This window comes from Podarcis tiliguerta, assembly GCF_965153285.1.
Source record: "Podarcis tiliguerta genome assembly, chromosome: 5".
NCBI classification, from domain to species: Eukaryota; Metazoa; Chordata; class Lepidosauria; order Squamata; family Lacertidae; genus Podarcis; species Podarcis tiliguerta.
This window is the reverse complement of record NC_139538.1, coordinates 37,730,591-37,746,036: the sequence shown is the minus strand read 5'-3', so window position 1 is coordinate 37,746,036 and position 15,446 is coordinate 37,730,591. Positions and strand designations below refer to the sequence as shown.

Here is a 15,446-nt window from a genome sequence, read left to right as displayed (position 1 = left end):
TGGATGAAGTAGACGACTAGTGAAACTTTCTACATGCATTACAGAAGGTTCTGGGGCATGGCCTAGGGCAGGGGTGAAAAATCTTTTTTGGCCTGGTGGCTGTATTACCTCTGTGGATAGCTGTGGGGAGTTGCATTCAAGGCAGTGGATGGGGTGATCAGACCCCAAACCAGTCAGGGCCAGATGTGCGCACAATCACACACCTTTAACACACAAACACTGAGACTCTTAAAAGGCTCTAGAATATTTAGTCCGAACATGATGGAGAGCATTGACTGGGACTCTTGAGCCTCCTGTTTTCTTTCATGAACTGAGAATGCATCCATACACACTTAGCTGAAGATTGCAGGAGCAGATTAGTCACAGTGGACAAGCAAACTTTTAAGGAAGTTTATCCACACATGGAGGATAGATAAAGCTGCATTCTACTGAGCCAGATCATCCACCTGGTGGTCCATTTAGTCCAGTTTTCCTTACTCCAATTGGGCAGGGGGTCCCTTTCTCAAAGCTATTACCTGAGACCTTCTGCAAGCAAAGTATATGCTCAACAGCTGAGCTATGTTTCCCCTGTGAGAAATTCTTGAAAAACCTGCAAAGAACCCCAGGATTTCCAGGAACACTGTTTGAAAACTATGAGATACCCTCAGTCTGTTTTTATACCTAATGCCCCATCCTTCCTCAGAGCTGCTCTGTAAGTTCCCAGATCACTGCTGGGCCAAAGCTGTGTAGACAGTTGGTTAGAAATGCATGTCCACAGGTCCTGGAGAGGAAATCCATGGTTAACCAAAATAAACCACTAATAAGAGGTGGGAAGGCATAGCAAACTAAATGGCAAGTAGAGATGTTGATTGGGTTGCTTTCCATGGAGGATGGCTTCACAAGAGGATCAGGAAACTGGATGAAGACCAAGTATTTTTGGATGGGAGGGAAGAAAGAGCGAGAAGTAACAGCATGGGCCAAGAAACACTCAGGTGCATAAGCACTTAGCTGGCATTTCAGGCTATGATTCTGGTACCTGCTCTTAAGTTTCCTAGAAGCAGTGTGCATATGCCAAACATGCCATAGCAAAAATGTAACATTTTGCCATTAGTATTAATGGGAAATGAACCCATCTGCAAGGAGTCTAATGACACAGCCATGCTATTGGCAGGGATGTGTGCAGTAATGAAAAAAAAAAAAACCACCTTAAAGGAAAACTAGCACTCAGAAGAAATGATGTTGCCTATATTGAATCATTTTTAAAAGGTTGTTGAATATGGATTTCTGCAGAAAGCAGAACTTCCACTTATAGACTGCAGTGGGGGGAAAGGAGGAGAGTTGAAAGCAGTGCTTTTTTTCAGCCAGAGCTCAGCTCCAGCACCTTTCAGGTGTGTGGCACTGCCATTCTAAGAGAACAAGGGAAAAGTTCATGGTGAGCTTTGGCACCTCTTTTTCTAGAAAAATAGCACTGGCTGAAAGGTAAGTTCTCTGTGAAGGAGGTCTGATTGTTAAACCACTCTGGGAACTGTAGTTCTGTGAGGTCTTCTAACAACTCTCAGCACCCTTAACAAACTACAGCTCCTAGCATTTTGGGGGGGGGGAGCCATGGTTGTTTAAAGTAGTATCACAGTGCTTTAAATGTATGGTGTGAATGTGGCCCCAGTCTTTGTCTATGTGATGGCCCATCTGATAGCACCTGAAGCCCAGATTCTTCAACTGTTTCTCATATCGATCAACTTTCCCCATATTACTTTGTTCATAGGTTCACTTGGAAGACCCTGTGACTAAATTAATGCATGCTGTGGGTTTCAACCTTAACCCACAAGGAACTATATGAGATGTACACAGACCAGAAATGTAACGGACTTGACATTATTTATGTTATTATGCATGAGATAGCTTTACAATTTCCCTATTTATTCTTCATCATCTAAGTGTGCGTTCATGCAATCACTCCACATATAGGCAGCTGCTTCTTTCTCTAGTTTGGACAGCACCACGTAAGTTGTGATAAGCAAATCATGGCATTGCTCAGCTCATCAGGAAGGTTTCTGAGCGCATGCACCAACCTGATGTTTGCGCAGGTACCGAATGATTCAACCTGGCTACCATCTGAACATATACAGTTGAGCTAAACATCAGTGAAGGGGGGCAGAGCAGTTGTGTGAACTGTTAGAAGAAAAGGGGATACATTAAAGCATTACATCATTCTTAGGTTTCTCATTCCATATTAGTGATTTTATCCCTGGGGTACATTTTAGAGGATAAGAGAGATTTTCACTTAGAAAGCTTGGAGTGTGGTTGGAGGAGTGTTAAAGTTCTAAGGAATTTATGAACACAAGAATGCTAGGAGTAATTCTCTGAATGTCTCCTGCACAGGCCATTAGTGACAAGTCTCCCGTTTTTGTGAACTGCAAGCCAGGACCATTGTTTTATGAACTGCAAGTGAAATGTGAGCTAGTTCTAACCTGATGTTGTGCCTTGCCTTGATAGCCTGTTCCTGCTGGCCCTGGAATTTCTGTGTAATTATGAAGTGTGAATGAATAGCACTGGGTTTACAGCCAAGCTCTAGCAGCTTTCTATGCAGAAATTAAAGTATAAAGACCTGCAAATAGTAATAGTTGCAAATCCTACAATGGTATAGGCCACATTGCCTCAGGACTGCATGCCATGAGGCTGACGTAATTAACTGCTGTACAGAGGGAAATGAGTTTCTTCAGTTACAGTTTCAGGTAAAAAAAAACAAAAAGCAAACCACCAAGTTACAGTTGAGTTAAAGACAAAGAGAAGGGCTCAATCAGAGATGGCCAGGTAATACAGATTTATATATGAATCCTCAAATAATGATTGCATTCTCCTAGATGGCCATTATTTGGACATTCCTTCTCAGTGAATGGCTCTGTTCCTGAGGGAGTGGAGAGACAGAAATGCTAATACATGTTTGTTTTACAGAGATGAGTGAAGTTGATTATTTACCTTTGCCTTGTTAAAATACCTTTTGACTGATACCTCACTTATGGGCTGATACGAACAAAAAAAGAGGAAATATTTCTCTGCTGCAGGGGTTGGGCTAGATGCTCCTCAGGATCCCTTCCAACTCTGCTTCTATGAGGACCATCCCTTAGCCATCATACCCGACACCAGTGAAGGCCAACTGGTGGCTCATGGGCTGGACACCCAGCTACCCTACCAAATATTAATCAACATGTGGTTTTGTACTGGTAAAAGGTTTGTTCATGGTTTCATTGCACTGTGACATGCATGTGTGTGCGCGCGTGTGTATACACACACACAGACACACACACACACACAAATATATATAATGAGTACATGTTGGCCTCCCATATTTAAGTACCAAATGAGAAGCACAGGAAAAGTCATGCCTACTACAAGGTGTGAAACAACATAAAGGAACCACCAGTATCCCTTGCTTTATGCATATGTGGAAGCCTTTACTGGCTGCACTTCATCTTTGCCTGTTACAGAAATTGGTGAGAGAACAATGTGGGCAAACTTCAGCTTATGTGTGGGTTGTCTTTGACAGCTGCACCCCACAGAAATTGCTATTTCCATGCTGGGCAAAGCATCACCTGTTGATTCCTTCCTCCCATTCAGCTGTTAAAATCATGGAGGTGTCCCTAAGTAGGATGGCTACCCTAGGCTTACAGGGGTCAAATACTGTCATACAGATATTCCTGGGGAAATGTTTGGCCAGCGTGCCAGGTTCTTTAGCCATCCAGCAGGTGAACAGAACACAGTCAGGTGGTGGCTTCCTACCAAGATCTGTTGCATCCCATTACACCATATCACCAACTCAAACAAACACAGAGCAGAAGTACCACCCATCCTCTCCCCAACTCAGGAAAATTCCAAGCAATACACAGTAGCTGAATACCACCTTAGACTTACTCAGAATAGACCCACTAAGTTAGATCCATTAATTTCAGAGGGCCTACTCTTAAGTAAACCATAGTTGAAGATCATCCAATGTAAACAAATGGCATTAATTCCATCATAAAGTTACTGAACACTGCCTTCTTCAGCACTACAATGACAGTGGAGAAGGGGAAAGATATTTACCTGCTATTAAACTTTTCCGGATGTTTTTCCCTCATCATGTGGAATCTGTGTGCAATGGATGCATCCTATAAAGAGAGATTGGGGGGGGGGGATTAGTCAATGAGGCCTTCCAAATACTGAAGACAGTTTCATTGATTCAGGTGTCCCACAAAACTGCACAATTAGCACTTTTCACCCATAAATTGTGCTTTCAGTTTTTGTGGGGAACAGACCTTATACAGTGGTACCTCTAGTTACGAACTTAATTTGTTCTGGAGGTCCGTTCTTAACCTGAAACTGTTCTTAACTAGAGGCGTGCTTTCACTAATGTGGCCTCTTGCTGCTGCTTTGCTGCCAGCACACGATTTCCGTTCTCATCCTGGTGCAAAGTTCTCAACTTGAGGTAACTCTTCCAGGTTAGCAGAGCTTGTAACCTGAAGCGTTTGTAACTCGAGGTACCACTGTAACTGATTTTAAAGTTACTTTTCCCCATGTGCATTTCAAAGTTATAAAACAGGAACACTATGGGAAATACAACATTTCTCTGTTTCCGAGTACTCAGAGGTCATGCTAGGGCTTCCCAAAGCACCTCCTAAAGTTATTTGTGACAGAGTTAAAAAGTAAAGGTAAAGGGACATCTGGTTAATTCAACATTATGAATCCTTGTGTACTCTTGCCACTTTTCCCATGCTTCGGAGAGCTGCTTCAGAGGACCTGTTTACTGGATATGCATTCTGATTTGCTTGCACAAGACTTGTGACTAGTCTTTATTGAGAATTTCTTCTGAATTGTTTGCTTGGAGCTTATGTGACAATGAGCAATCATTCTATTTTGTTTGTGTGGTGTTTATGCATCATTCATTCATTCATTCATCCCAAACTTTTTAGTGTATTTTCCCTGTCACTTTCCTAACTGCCAACAGTGGATTTGTTGCATCAAGGTCACAGAGTGCTTTGATACACTTTAATTGCACAAAAGTAAATTTCCAGTATGTACTTGAATCTCCCCTGCAAAATATTGACTGTATGGAGGCAACCCCAGCTTGAGTTTTTAAGATGCAGGCAAAGAATTGTAGCAGACCCTTAGAATGACAGCTTTTGAAAGGACAAGAATCCATTTTGTCTAGGCATATTATTCACTGTAATCTCCTTTGTACCCTTAGAATATAACATAATCATTTTTAGAAGATCATCCGAAGCCCTGATCAGCATAATAAATCAACAAAGAATGCATCAAAACAGGCCTCTATGGAATGACCTAGCTTAAGCCTTCTTTAGTTAGCGGAAAACTTGTTATCCCACTTATCTATCATGGTTGTCTGCTGTATTTGAGCAGACATAAACCTCAAGTAGTTTTTGAATGGCCACATAATGCACACATACATAAACAGAGGTCACAAATAGTAACACAAGGGCCCCTCTTGCAGTCTCTCTGGGTTCAGATAGCCCAAGGAATGTGCTTTACTCCATCCAGGGATTAGCAGGCTGTTCATCATCCACATCTCAGTGATGGGGTGCAGAGGTGTCACTAGTCTCAGGGACTTTGCGAGCCCATGGCCTGATCTATTTGTAATCCAAAACTTCCTGTTAGTGATATAGCTGCTGGCCCACATTTCTCACAGCCCAAAAATAAAGGGGGCAAAGATGGGAAGCAGCATGTGGCAGCTTGGACTCAGAGGTGAAATGGCTTGTCATCGTCAGTGGTAGTATTTAAAGGCACCTTGTCAGCAATGAGATTTCGTAGCACCAAAGCTCTCCAATTTACTTTCATTGACCTGCTAGCACCCTGCAATTGACTATAATGCACAATGGATCTATGGAAATTGTGCCACAAGTTACACAAAAGTAACTTTCCTTAAAGATCTGCAAAGTGTTAAGACAATTTAAAATTATTTAATGCAATATTAAGCATGGACTTTGGAATCTAAAAGGTCAGCACTTCAGTTATAGCCATTTTTAAGACATACTGGCCATGTTTGTAACACATTTATGACAATCAATCACTTATAAATGGAACCTCAATATAACATGAGACTGTTTTTAAACAAATGCTTCAGTGCTTTTTTTTTTTAATCAGCTGTTTCTCCCACCATGTCAGAACGCTAAAACGAGTCAGCTGTTGTGGGGAGCTTCTTAGCAACCCTACAACACAGGTAAAGTGATATCTTTTATTGGATCAACTTCAATCAGGGAAGGAGCATGCAATCCATTAAGTTACACAGAATTCTTAATTGGAAAGAATAGAAATTCAGGTAGTTAAATTTCAGGTACAGAAAGGAAAAGGCTGCTAATGTTATAGCAAGAAATCAAATTCAATAGTGCAGATATGCTCATGCTAATGTAATTAGTGAGGAACAACTTATAAAGGAAGCAATGGTTAAGTGGGCCATTGATATCAGGCATAATATTGAAATTGATGAGTGGGGAAAATTATAGAACCAAACAATGAACTTCTCGGCATGTTACCAAGTAAGAGAAAATGTGCAGATGGTATCTGACACCAGTCAAACTGGCCAAAATGTATGAAAGAGAGTCAAAACTCTGTTGGGAATGTCTAAAGGCTGAGAGTACTTTTATTCACCTATGATGGAAATGCAACAGGGCAAAGGAATTTTGGGAAATGGTGTATAACAAGCTATTTTATTTTATTTTTAATTCACATTTCTCAAGAAACCGGAAGCATTCCTTCTTGGCATAATTGGGAATGAGTTACCAAAAAAAAGCCAATAACTTATTCCTATATGCAACAACAGCTGCAAGGATAGTGTACACAAGATACAAGAAACAAAGAGAGATCCCAGGGGAAGAACAATGGTTGAATAAGCTAGACAGACTCACAGACCAATCTTGGCCCACCAAGGAGTCCAATTTTGACCATGGTGCCATTTCTCAAAATCCCACCCAACTGTCAATCATCTGATGTTACTTGTGACATCAACTGATGGGTGGGGTTCAAGGGACTTCTGCTGTGCAGGTGATCCTTCCACAAGGAACCCTTTTCTCTCCCCATCATGTGATCAGGAGGGGAGAAAAAGCCGCCTTTTGAAAACATCACCTGCAAACAGGACTCCCTTTGCAAATAGCTGATGCTTCCAAAAGGCATTTTTTTTGCTTCCCATTCCATCAAGTAAGTGATGGGAAAGGGAGGATCAGCATAGGACAAAGAGCCATTGTTTTGCACAAGCTGATCTTCCTAAGCAGCTCTGAAGTCAAGAGCCTCAGAATGGGAGCCCAATTACATTTCAGGATTCACAAGTCAGGATTCACAGTTCCCTGTAGCTGAATCCTATTTTCACACAGGAATTCAGCCTTCCTGTATCCAGCTCTGTTCCTGACCACACTACCCACAAGATTGGGTCATGTGAGCCTTTGAAAGATCAGCTCACCAAACTGGCTAAGTCCCATGACACTCCTGTAGGTCAACTACCCATATTCTTGCATCACAGACTTCAGGATAAAGACTAACTGCTTTTTCTTCTCATAAAGAAGACTGTCTTAACTAATAATAATAATTATTGATGCAGAAGTGAGTCTTCTTAGATCACAAGTTTGCAATAAATTCTTACTGAGATTTAAGAGTCATCAGAGTCCCCACAATCTCCATTCTCAACTACAAAACATAATTTCCAGTCTCAAATATGAGCTTTGACCTCATGCCCATAAGACAAGAAAACTGCACTCCAACTTATAGCTGTGAGTTGGCTGAAGGTGTTGCTTGTGGTATGCAACTGCTGTTGCTTTACTTAGCAGGTTTTGTGGGATGTGGGGATGTGTCAAAAACACACAGAAGCCATTTGTCCCTAGGTGACAATGGGACAGAATAGTATGTACACCATGGACAATGATGCTGCCATTGTATCACCTCTAAAGCCTATTGTCCATCTCCAGTTTGACACACAACGTTATCTAGGGCTTCTGATACTACAGGGGAAATAGGGAGGGAGATCATGGGAACAAGAGCTGTACAGACAGTGCTTACCACTCCTATCGAGAAGTAGTTGTTGATGATACTGTAAGGGACAGGGTCCCCATTCTCCTCTTTGTCAATAGGGATGACATCAATTTGCCATCGGTCCAGCATTACCTCTGCACTGTGTTCAATGTCCTTCAGGACCTTCATTAAGTTGCCACCTTCATAACCTTGAGAGTGGAAAAAGGGATGGCATATGGTAAGGAACAGAATGTCAGCGGTGGAATAGGCCAAGCACTAATAGGGCAAACAGTTGTGTTACAGAGAGTCTGGTAATGGATGCCTCGGCGCTATGCAAAGCCATAAAAGAAGGCCAAGTGATCAGAAGCAGAGAAGGAGAAACAATCCTGGCAATGATTTGGGCCCAACAACATCAATGGTGAATGGGGAACCATGCTCTTTTCTAGTAGATAAGGCTGTGGGTTGGGTAAGATTGCAAGTTGCATGGTGGGTGTGGTAAGCTTTCTTTTCTAATGTATACTTTGAAGAGCTGTCAGTGATGGACAGTCTCCAGTGGTGCAAAGCCTGGACAACGACAAGTGGGATTAGAAGCAGCTGACAGGTTTCAACAGCACATGGGACTGCTGTCAGGAGGGATCAGTGGCAAGTCATGGTGTGAGGTCGTGATGAATGACCCTACAGTGTTAGGCTGACTCAAAATACTTACCTCCGCCCCATCGTAGGCAGCGGGCAAGGTCATTGCCTGTTCCCAGGGGCAGGATAGCCACAGGAGGGTGTTTTGCTATGTTTATCTTATCTGCAAAAAGAAAAACAGACTTTAGAAGCCAACAGATCGCTGGAGTCAACTTTCCTTTTTCTACATCACCTGCCATAGCAGAGCTAATGAGGACAGGATTTCCCAAGAGCAGAACGAACCACAGCTGTATTCCCTGGCTATACATGGTGTGTTGGTGTTTGAAAGCAATTTGACCTAATATATTGTAGTTTTATATGTTGCTTTTGCAAACATGCACCTTTCTGAGCACACGTCTGGCTGGGGAACTGCATCACAAAATTCGGAGAAGTGCAAATTTCAAAGGATAACCTCATTTCAGTTAGCTTATTGGTGCAGCAAGTGTGAATAAAGTAGGTTTGCCTAAAAAGGCAAACCAAACTAATTTCCCTCCCACCCCCATCCCTAGTTCATTGAGCTGCTGGACCTCAGTTCAGAATTTCAGGAGACCAAGCCTGCAACCCTGTCTATGTGTGCAGCTTTCAGAAAAGGGAGGCAGGAAAGCCTCTTTATAATGCAGCCTGCAGTCAAAGATGTGGCTGGTTAATGCCAATCAATATATGAATCAATATATGGTCCTGAGAGATCTGCATTGGCTCTTAGTACGTTTCCGAGCACAATTCAAAGTGTTGGTGCTGACCTTTAAAGCCCTAAAAGGCCTCGATCAGGTATACCTGAAGGAGCGTCTCCACCCCCATCGTTCAGCCCGGACACTGAGATCCAGCACCAAGGGCCTTCTGCTGGTTCCCGCATTGCAAGAAGTGAGGTTATGGGGAACTAGACAGAGGGTGTTCTCGGTAGTGGCGCCCGCCCTGTGGAACGCCCTCTCATCAGATATCAAGGAAATAAGCAGCTATCCTATTTTTAAAAGACATCTGAAGGCAGGCCTGTTTTTAATATTTAATGCTGTATTGTTTTTAACACTCGATTGGGAGCCACCCAGAGTGGCTGGGGAAACTCAGCCAGATGGGTGGGGTATAAATAATAAACTATTATTATTATTAATATCAAATTCAGCCCTCTCCTGCTGCAGGTCCACCTCCTTGGGCTCCTTGCCACAGAGTCTTCCCGGCTACAAACTTTTCCTTGTGCGCACTTCAACAGCACAGAACTCTCCCTGTCTCCAGGCTGCATGAGAGACATGCTTTCAGCTGCCCCCGCTTTCTCATTCGTTGCCAACATCCATCTTTCTTTCAAGGGAGGGAAATCCTTGGCATGATGCTGCCAAAAGAAAGGAACTCCGCTGAAGGAGCGAAAGGACGCCCTGTCGTGGGGAGGACAGAAATGATATGTCTGCAAACTTATGCATACTCACTTTGGAGTAAGGCCCATTGTTACCAGTGGATACCACGGGCATTTCTCCTCTCAATTCTTACCACCTGTGTGTATTGCTTTGTCAGGTTGTAAGCCATTTGCAGAGGCTTGGTCTTTTGTTCCAATTTGCACAACACTTCATTCAATATTAGATGCTGAATAATAATGACAATATTAATGGAGATGCAAATTGGGGAGGCAGTAGCGGGGGAGAGCGCATCTGGCTACTCTTTCTGGCAGAGGAAGGAGGAGAAGATCATTGTGGCCTGGCTGTCAGTTTGGAATCTCCAGCGCTACAGACTGCTCCATTTCTGTTCATAAACATTATATGGGGCAGAGGTTCATGTGGGCATCCAGTTCTAAACACAGTGAGGATCGACGTAAGACAAATTAACCACCAAGGCCACTCAGATACTTGTGTGTATTTTTTAAAAAAAGTTTTAAAAGTACATTTTACATGCATTTGAGTCTTCTTGGTGGATGAGGTGTGTGCATGGAGACAGGACTGGTCCAAGACATTTTGTAGTCTGAAACATGGGGCAATCTGGAATCCTCATCAGAGCTCCAAAACCCTCATAACCCTTGTATGGGACAGAGGCATGTTTGAGTCTGTGTATGTAGATGGGGCCAGCCCAATACATTTTGCTGCCTGAGGCCAAGATGTTCTCCTGCTCCAGCTGACTGGACTGGAACTTGACTCTTGCACCAGTCCTAGCAATGGGACGCTGTCCTCTAGCAGCAGGCTAGGTTAGAGGGCAGCGGAGTAGGCTGTGTGCAACAAAGCTCTGTCCCTCCCTGCCACCCAGCATCTGCTAGCTGAGGTGGTTGCCTCACTCTGGCCAGCGGAAGAACTCTAGTTTCAGTCCCTTAAAGGAACACAGGAAGCTGTCTTATATTGGAGTCAGAGTCGGACCATTGGTACATCTGGCTCAGCACAGTTCACACTTGGCAGAAGTCCAGGGTTTCAGGCAGCCCTACCTGCAGATTCCAGGGGCTGAGCCTGGGGAAGCAAGTGCTCTGCTACTGACCTACTACAGGAGCCCCCCTCTCTCTTACACAGTAGTGACCCCAGGCGTATCAGCTATCCAACAAATCTAATGTACTTTGAACCATGCAGCATCCCTGGATCCCAATTTACCTATGCAGTCCAGGATCCATCCAACGGTCCCATCTCCTCCACAAGCCAGAATACGGAAGTCTGGAGCATCACGGAAAAAGTTTAAACTAAGAGAAAGCAGAAGGAAAAGGTAGGGAAGCTCTTTAGAATAGCTTGCTTGCCATATGTGGGAAAGAACACCACATCTAAACTGCTTTTAAATTCACACAAAAGCAAATGTGAAAAAAGGCACAGCAGCCCTGCTGCTCTTCAAAGTCCTAAATCATGCAATTCTTGCCCAGTGAAGAGTCAACCTGCACAGCACACATTCAAGAAGAACACCCATAAAGGAATACATGACATTTGTAAGAAGGATCTGCATGAAGGGGAATAGTTGTTGTTGTTGTAAAATCCATGCAAACTTTGAACAAGATCCAGCAGCTAGTTGCTGCAACAACATCCAATTGACAGCAGAGTGATGGGCCTTAGCCACAAATAACTTTTGCAGGATTGTATAATTTGTATTCAGGTGTAATATCCACAGGTATTCCATCAGGAGGATGTAGAGTCCCAGAGCCCAAAGGTTTATTGCCTTAAGACAGACATGGCAAATATCATAAACTCCAGCACGAGCTCCACGCATAAGTCTAAAGAATTGGCAGCAGGCTGAGTTCCTCAAGCTAAGGTATGTTAAGAAGCTTCAGCGAGCAGGGAGGTGGAAAGGGAAACTGGAGAGGGAAGGTGAGCAAAAAGCAAATGGGGAGTGAGAATGGGCAGCACAACTAAGAGGGAATCGTAAGGATAGCAAAATGGATGCAGGTTGATCAATGGATTTCAATACCCAGGAGTGGGTCCTCCTCGATCCAGGTTGTAAACTTGTCTGGGATTGAGTAGATAATGGAATTTCCGATGAACCCTGAAAGTAAGTAAGAAAAACAAAAAGTGATGGCCCCTAAAAAGGAGAGTAAAGGCTAGGAGGAGGGAAATCTGTCAGTTTTACTATGTCTCAATTTCTCATTTTTCCAGTCTTAAGTTCTCCACATTTCCACACTAGTTTTCATTTTTCTGTTTAAAAAAAGTCCTCATGAAAATTCATCAGAATTTTAGTGCAAATTTCTAATATTAAATGTTTGCAAGCAATTGTGCCCCAAAATAAACATTTTTGCAAATCAATTTCCCCCTATTATAATGCACACTTTTACCACATTTTTGTACTCATTACTTGGCCAGAGAATTGCATTACATGATTTGAAGAAGTGCACATTTTTTGAAGGATGCCTGTGTATCAGTTTGTGCATTGTTTTGGAAAGTGAGAATTAGGGAAGTTTGCCTTTAAATGTGAACGGATTCCAATTTCTCCCCTATCCCTATCCAAGGCAGATGATTACATTTTCTTAGCATCAGCTACTCTGTGCCCACATCACAGCCTGCTCAGGGCAGCTCCATAAGTGTAGCAATAGTTGCCACCTTCATATTCAGAAAATGGAGGATGCTTTTGGATTGATGTTTACTGCACTGTGGACCCATCTTTTCTCCTTTTTCTTTATTATAAATTTATTTAAATTTTCAGATTGACAAACAATCATCAAGCAGACAAATAAAACCATTTCCATATGGAAATCTTTTCTCCTATTTCTAAGCCCCCTCTCCGAAATGTTTGCTTCATAAATATTTTTGAATTACAGCTGTCCTTACCAAGCCAAAGACTTGGTGATGTCCCAGGGGTACCGGTATTTCCCAAGCAGCACAATATTGTCGTCTGATTGCAGGAAAAATGCAATCTCTTTGCTATTACTTCCTTAAGGGAAGATGTTTGCATTACTCACAGTGATTACTAAATGTGCATTTACTGTACCAAAAACTTCTATCCTGCAGAGGGTACAATTTTCCAATAGGAGGAAGGGAAACATACCTTTCTCCTTGTCTCCCTCCACTCTTGGGGTTCACAAACACCAACAGTGGATGCGTTCCAGGCTTAGGGGTGATCTAGAAAGCAAATTACAAAGCAAACAAAGAGCCTCCTTATACAGCATACAAAACATCATTCATGCAAAATGGGGGGGAATGAGTCATACGGCACTGCCACAGAGGAAGTAAGGCATGCAACTGGCAACATGTTGGATCAGCAGAATCTGGAGAAAGCTGGGAACCACCAATCTGTGCACTTATTCTTATCCACACCTATTCTGTCTATGGCCTTCTAAGCACACGAGCCACAGCCTCAGGAGCTCGGCTCTGTTTAATATATACATCCTTTGACTCAATAATGTTTGCCTTATGCTCCGCAAATATCCTCTTGTGCGCTTCCTGATATACGCCTAGAGACTGAACTCTTTAAAGGACAAGGCAGGCATTGCCATTGAGACAATATTAGGTTAGCAGAGCTTCAGCAAGCTTGGGTTCCGAGGGGAGAGCTGCAGAAGGATGGATCCAAGGGTTAATCTGTTAACCATGCACAATTCAACAGGGCGACTATCAAAGGATATTCCAGAACCAGCTTCATGGGGAGACTAGGACAGGGGTCAGCAAACTTTTTTCAGCAGGGGACCGGTCCACTGTCCCTCAGACCTTGTGGAGGGCCGGACTATATTTTTTTGGGGGAAAATGAATGAATTCCTGTGCTCCACAAAGAACCCAGAGATGCATTTTAAATAAAAGCACACGTTCTACTCATGTGAAAACACCAGGCAGGCCTCACAAATAACCCAGAGATGCATTTTAAATAAAAGGACACATTCTACTCATGTAAAAACATGCTGATTCCCGGATCATCCGCGGGCTGGATTTAGAAGGCGATTGGGCTGGATGCGGCCCCCGGGCCTTAGTTTTCCTACCCATGGACTAGGAGATCAGTGCAGAATGACATCTTCTCCCTGGTATGCCTTTCTCCACAACTAGCCTGCAATTTAGGCATGGTGTACAAAATATAATTCTGCAGGTATACACACGCTCATTCACAAGTGTAAGAGAAAAGTGAGAGAGCAAGTGTGATATACTGGGGAGAGTGCTGGACAAGGGCAGGTTCAAATCTCCACTCAGTCATGAAGCTCTTTGGGCATGACCTTAGGGCAGTCACCACTTTCCAGTCTAAACTATCTCACCAGACTGGTGCTGAGATACAGCAGGGATGGGAAGAACCATACATGTTGAGCAGGATAGAAGTCAAATCAATAGATACGATAGCAGCAGCTGTGAACTGTCTACCTGTAGTCCATGCCCATCCACCGTGGTGGTGTTGTATCTGAAGGCCAGGGTTGTATCATCTGGGGATGTGCTGGATGGCGATTCACTGTCTGATCTTCTTGGGTGGGATTGCCTATCCTTTGGAATAGGGAAAATGCATAAAGGACTTTGAAGCATGGATGAAGGCCAGCAAATAACAAGGAAGCACTGACAACATAAACAAAGTGGGAAGGATGACTTCCTCCTGACTGGACTGAAATACAACAGAAAGACCACGAAAGCTCCAAGAGTTAAGTTAATATCATATTAAACTTTCGTATTAAAATACTGTCTGTCAAGCAACACAGAATACAAACATGCAGATTAACCATCAATAATACATTGTATGAAGTGCAAACCGTATCTGAATATAGTGAGCACATAGTGAATGGCACTGAAGGACTGAATCAGTCATTCCAAAAGCAGTTTAGAAAGTTGTGTACACAACGATGGCTCCAAAGTTCAATACTTGACTTGCTTCCCAGGCTGATGTTGTTCCAAGATTTATATTAACTTCAAAATTCCACAATCTGCACAGCTGAAAAGCTTTCTGAGAGGCCCATACACATATGAAGAAAAGCTTTTTATATACATATTAAGCTTTTTAACGTGGATTTTTAAACACTGATGCAGCTTTCATGATGCTTAGATACCTGAAAAGTGAATGAATCCAAAATATTTATACTATTCTATGTTTAATCATATTTATACTGCAGTTTTCAGCCAAAATTGGATCTCAAAGCAGCCTTACAACACTAAAAGCATCACAAAACATCATAGATTATTCTCAATAGCTATAGTAACAGAGGAATAAGTAAATATGAGAAAAATCCAGAAAAGAGCACCACATAATAACATTGCCAATTTTTTCTTCTTTAGTAAGTATCTCCAAGGGATTCCTTCACTAGGATCTAATTCCCAGCTCTGTTTTTCCTTAGCAGTGGCAAAAGGGAAACCCTGGACCATGATGGGGTTCCAAATTATAACAGCCATATGCTCAGCCAGCTCAGTGAATTCCACATCGGGTTAAAAAACAAAAACTGAGCTGACTCTTATAAATCTTCTGAATCCATT

General features: G+C 42.7%; 1 protein-coding gene across 1 annotated transcript in view; it reads right to left on the bottom strand.

The window, feature by feature from the left end:
* Window positions 1-15,446, bottom strand: part of DGKG (diacylglycerol kinase gamma) — a 118,505-nt gene that overhangs the window by 36,543 nt on the left and 66,516 nt on the right. Inside the window, 7 exon segments of the mRNA XM_083443225.1 lie at window positions 4,060-4,124; window positions 8,017-8,177; window positions 8,675-8,764; window positions 11,193-11,278; window positions 11,992-12,066; window positions 13,063-13,136; window positions 14,355-14,471. Of these exon segments, the coding sequence (XP_083299351.1) occupies window positions 4,060-4,124; window positions 8,017-8,177; window positions 8,675-8,764; window positions 11,193-11,278; window positions 11,992-12,066; window positions 13,063-13,136; window positions 14,355-14,471 (668 nt within the window).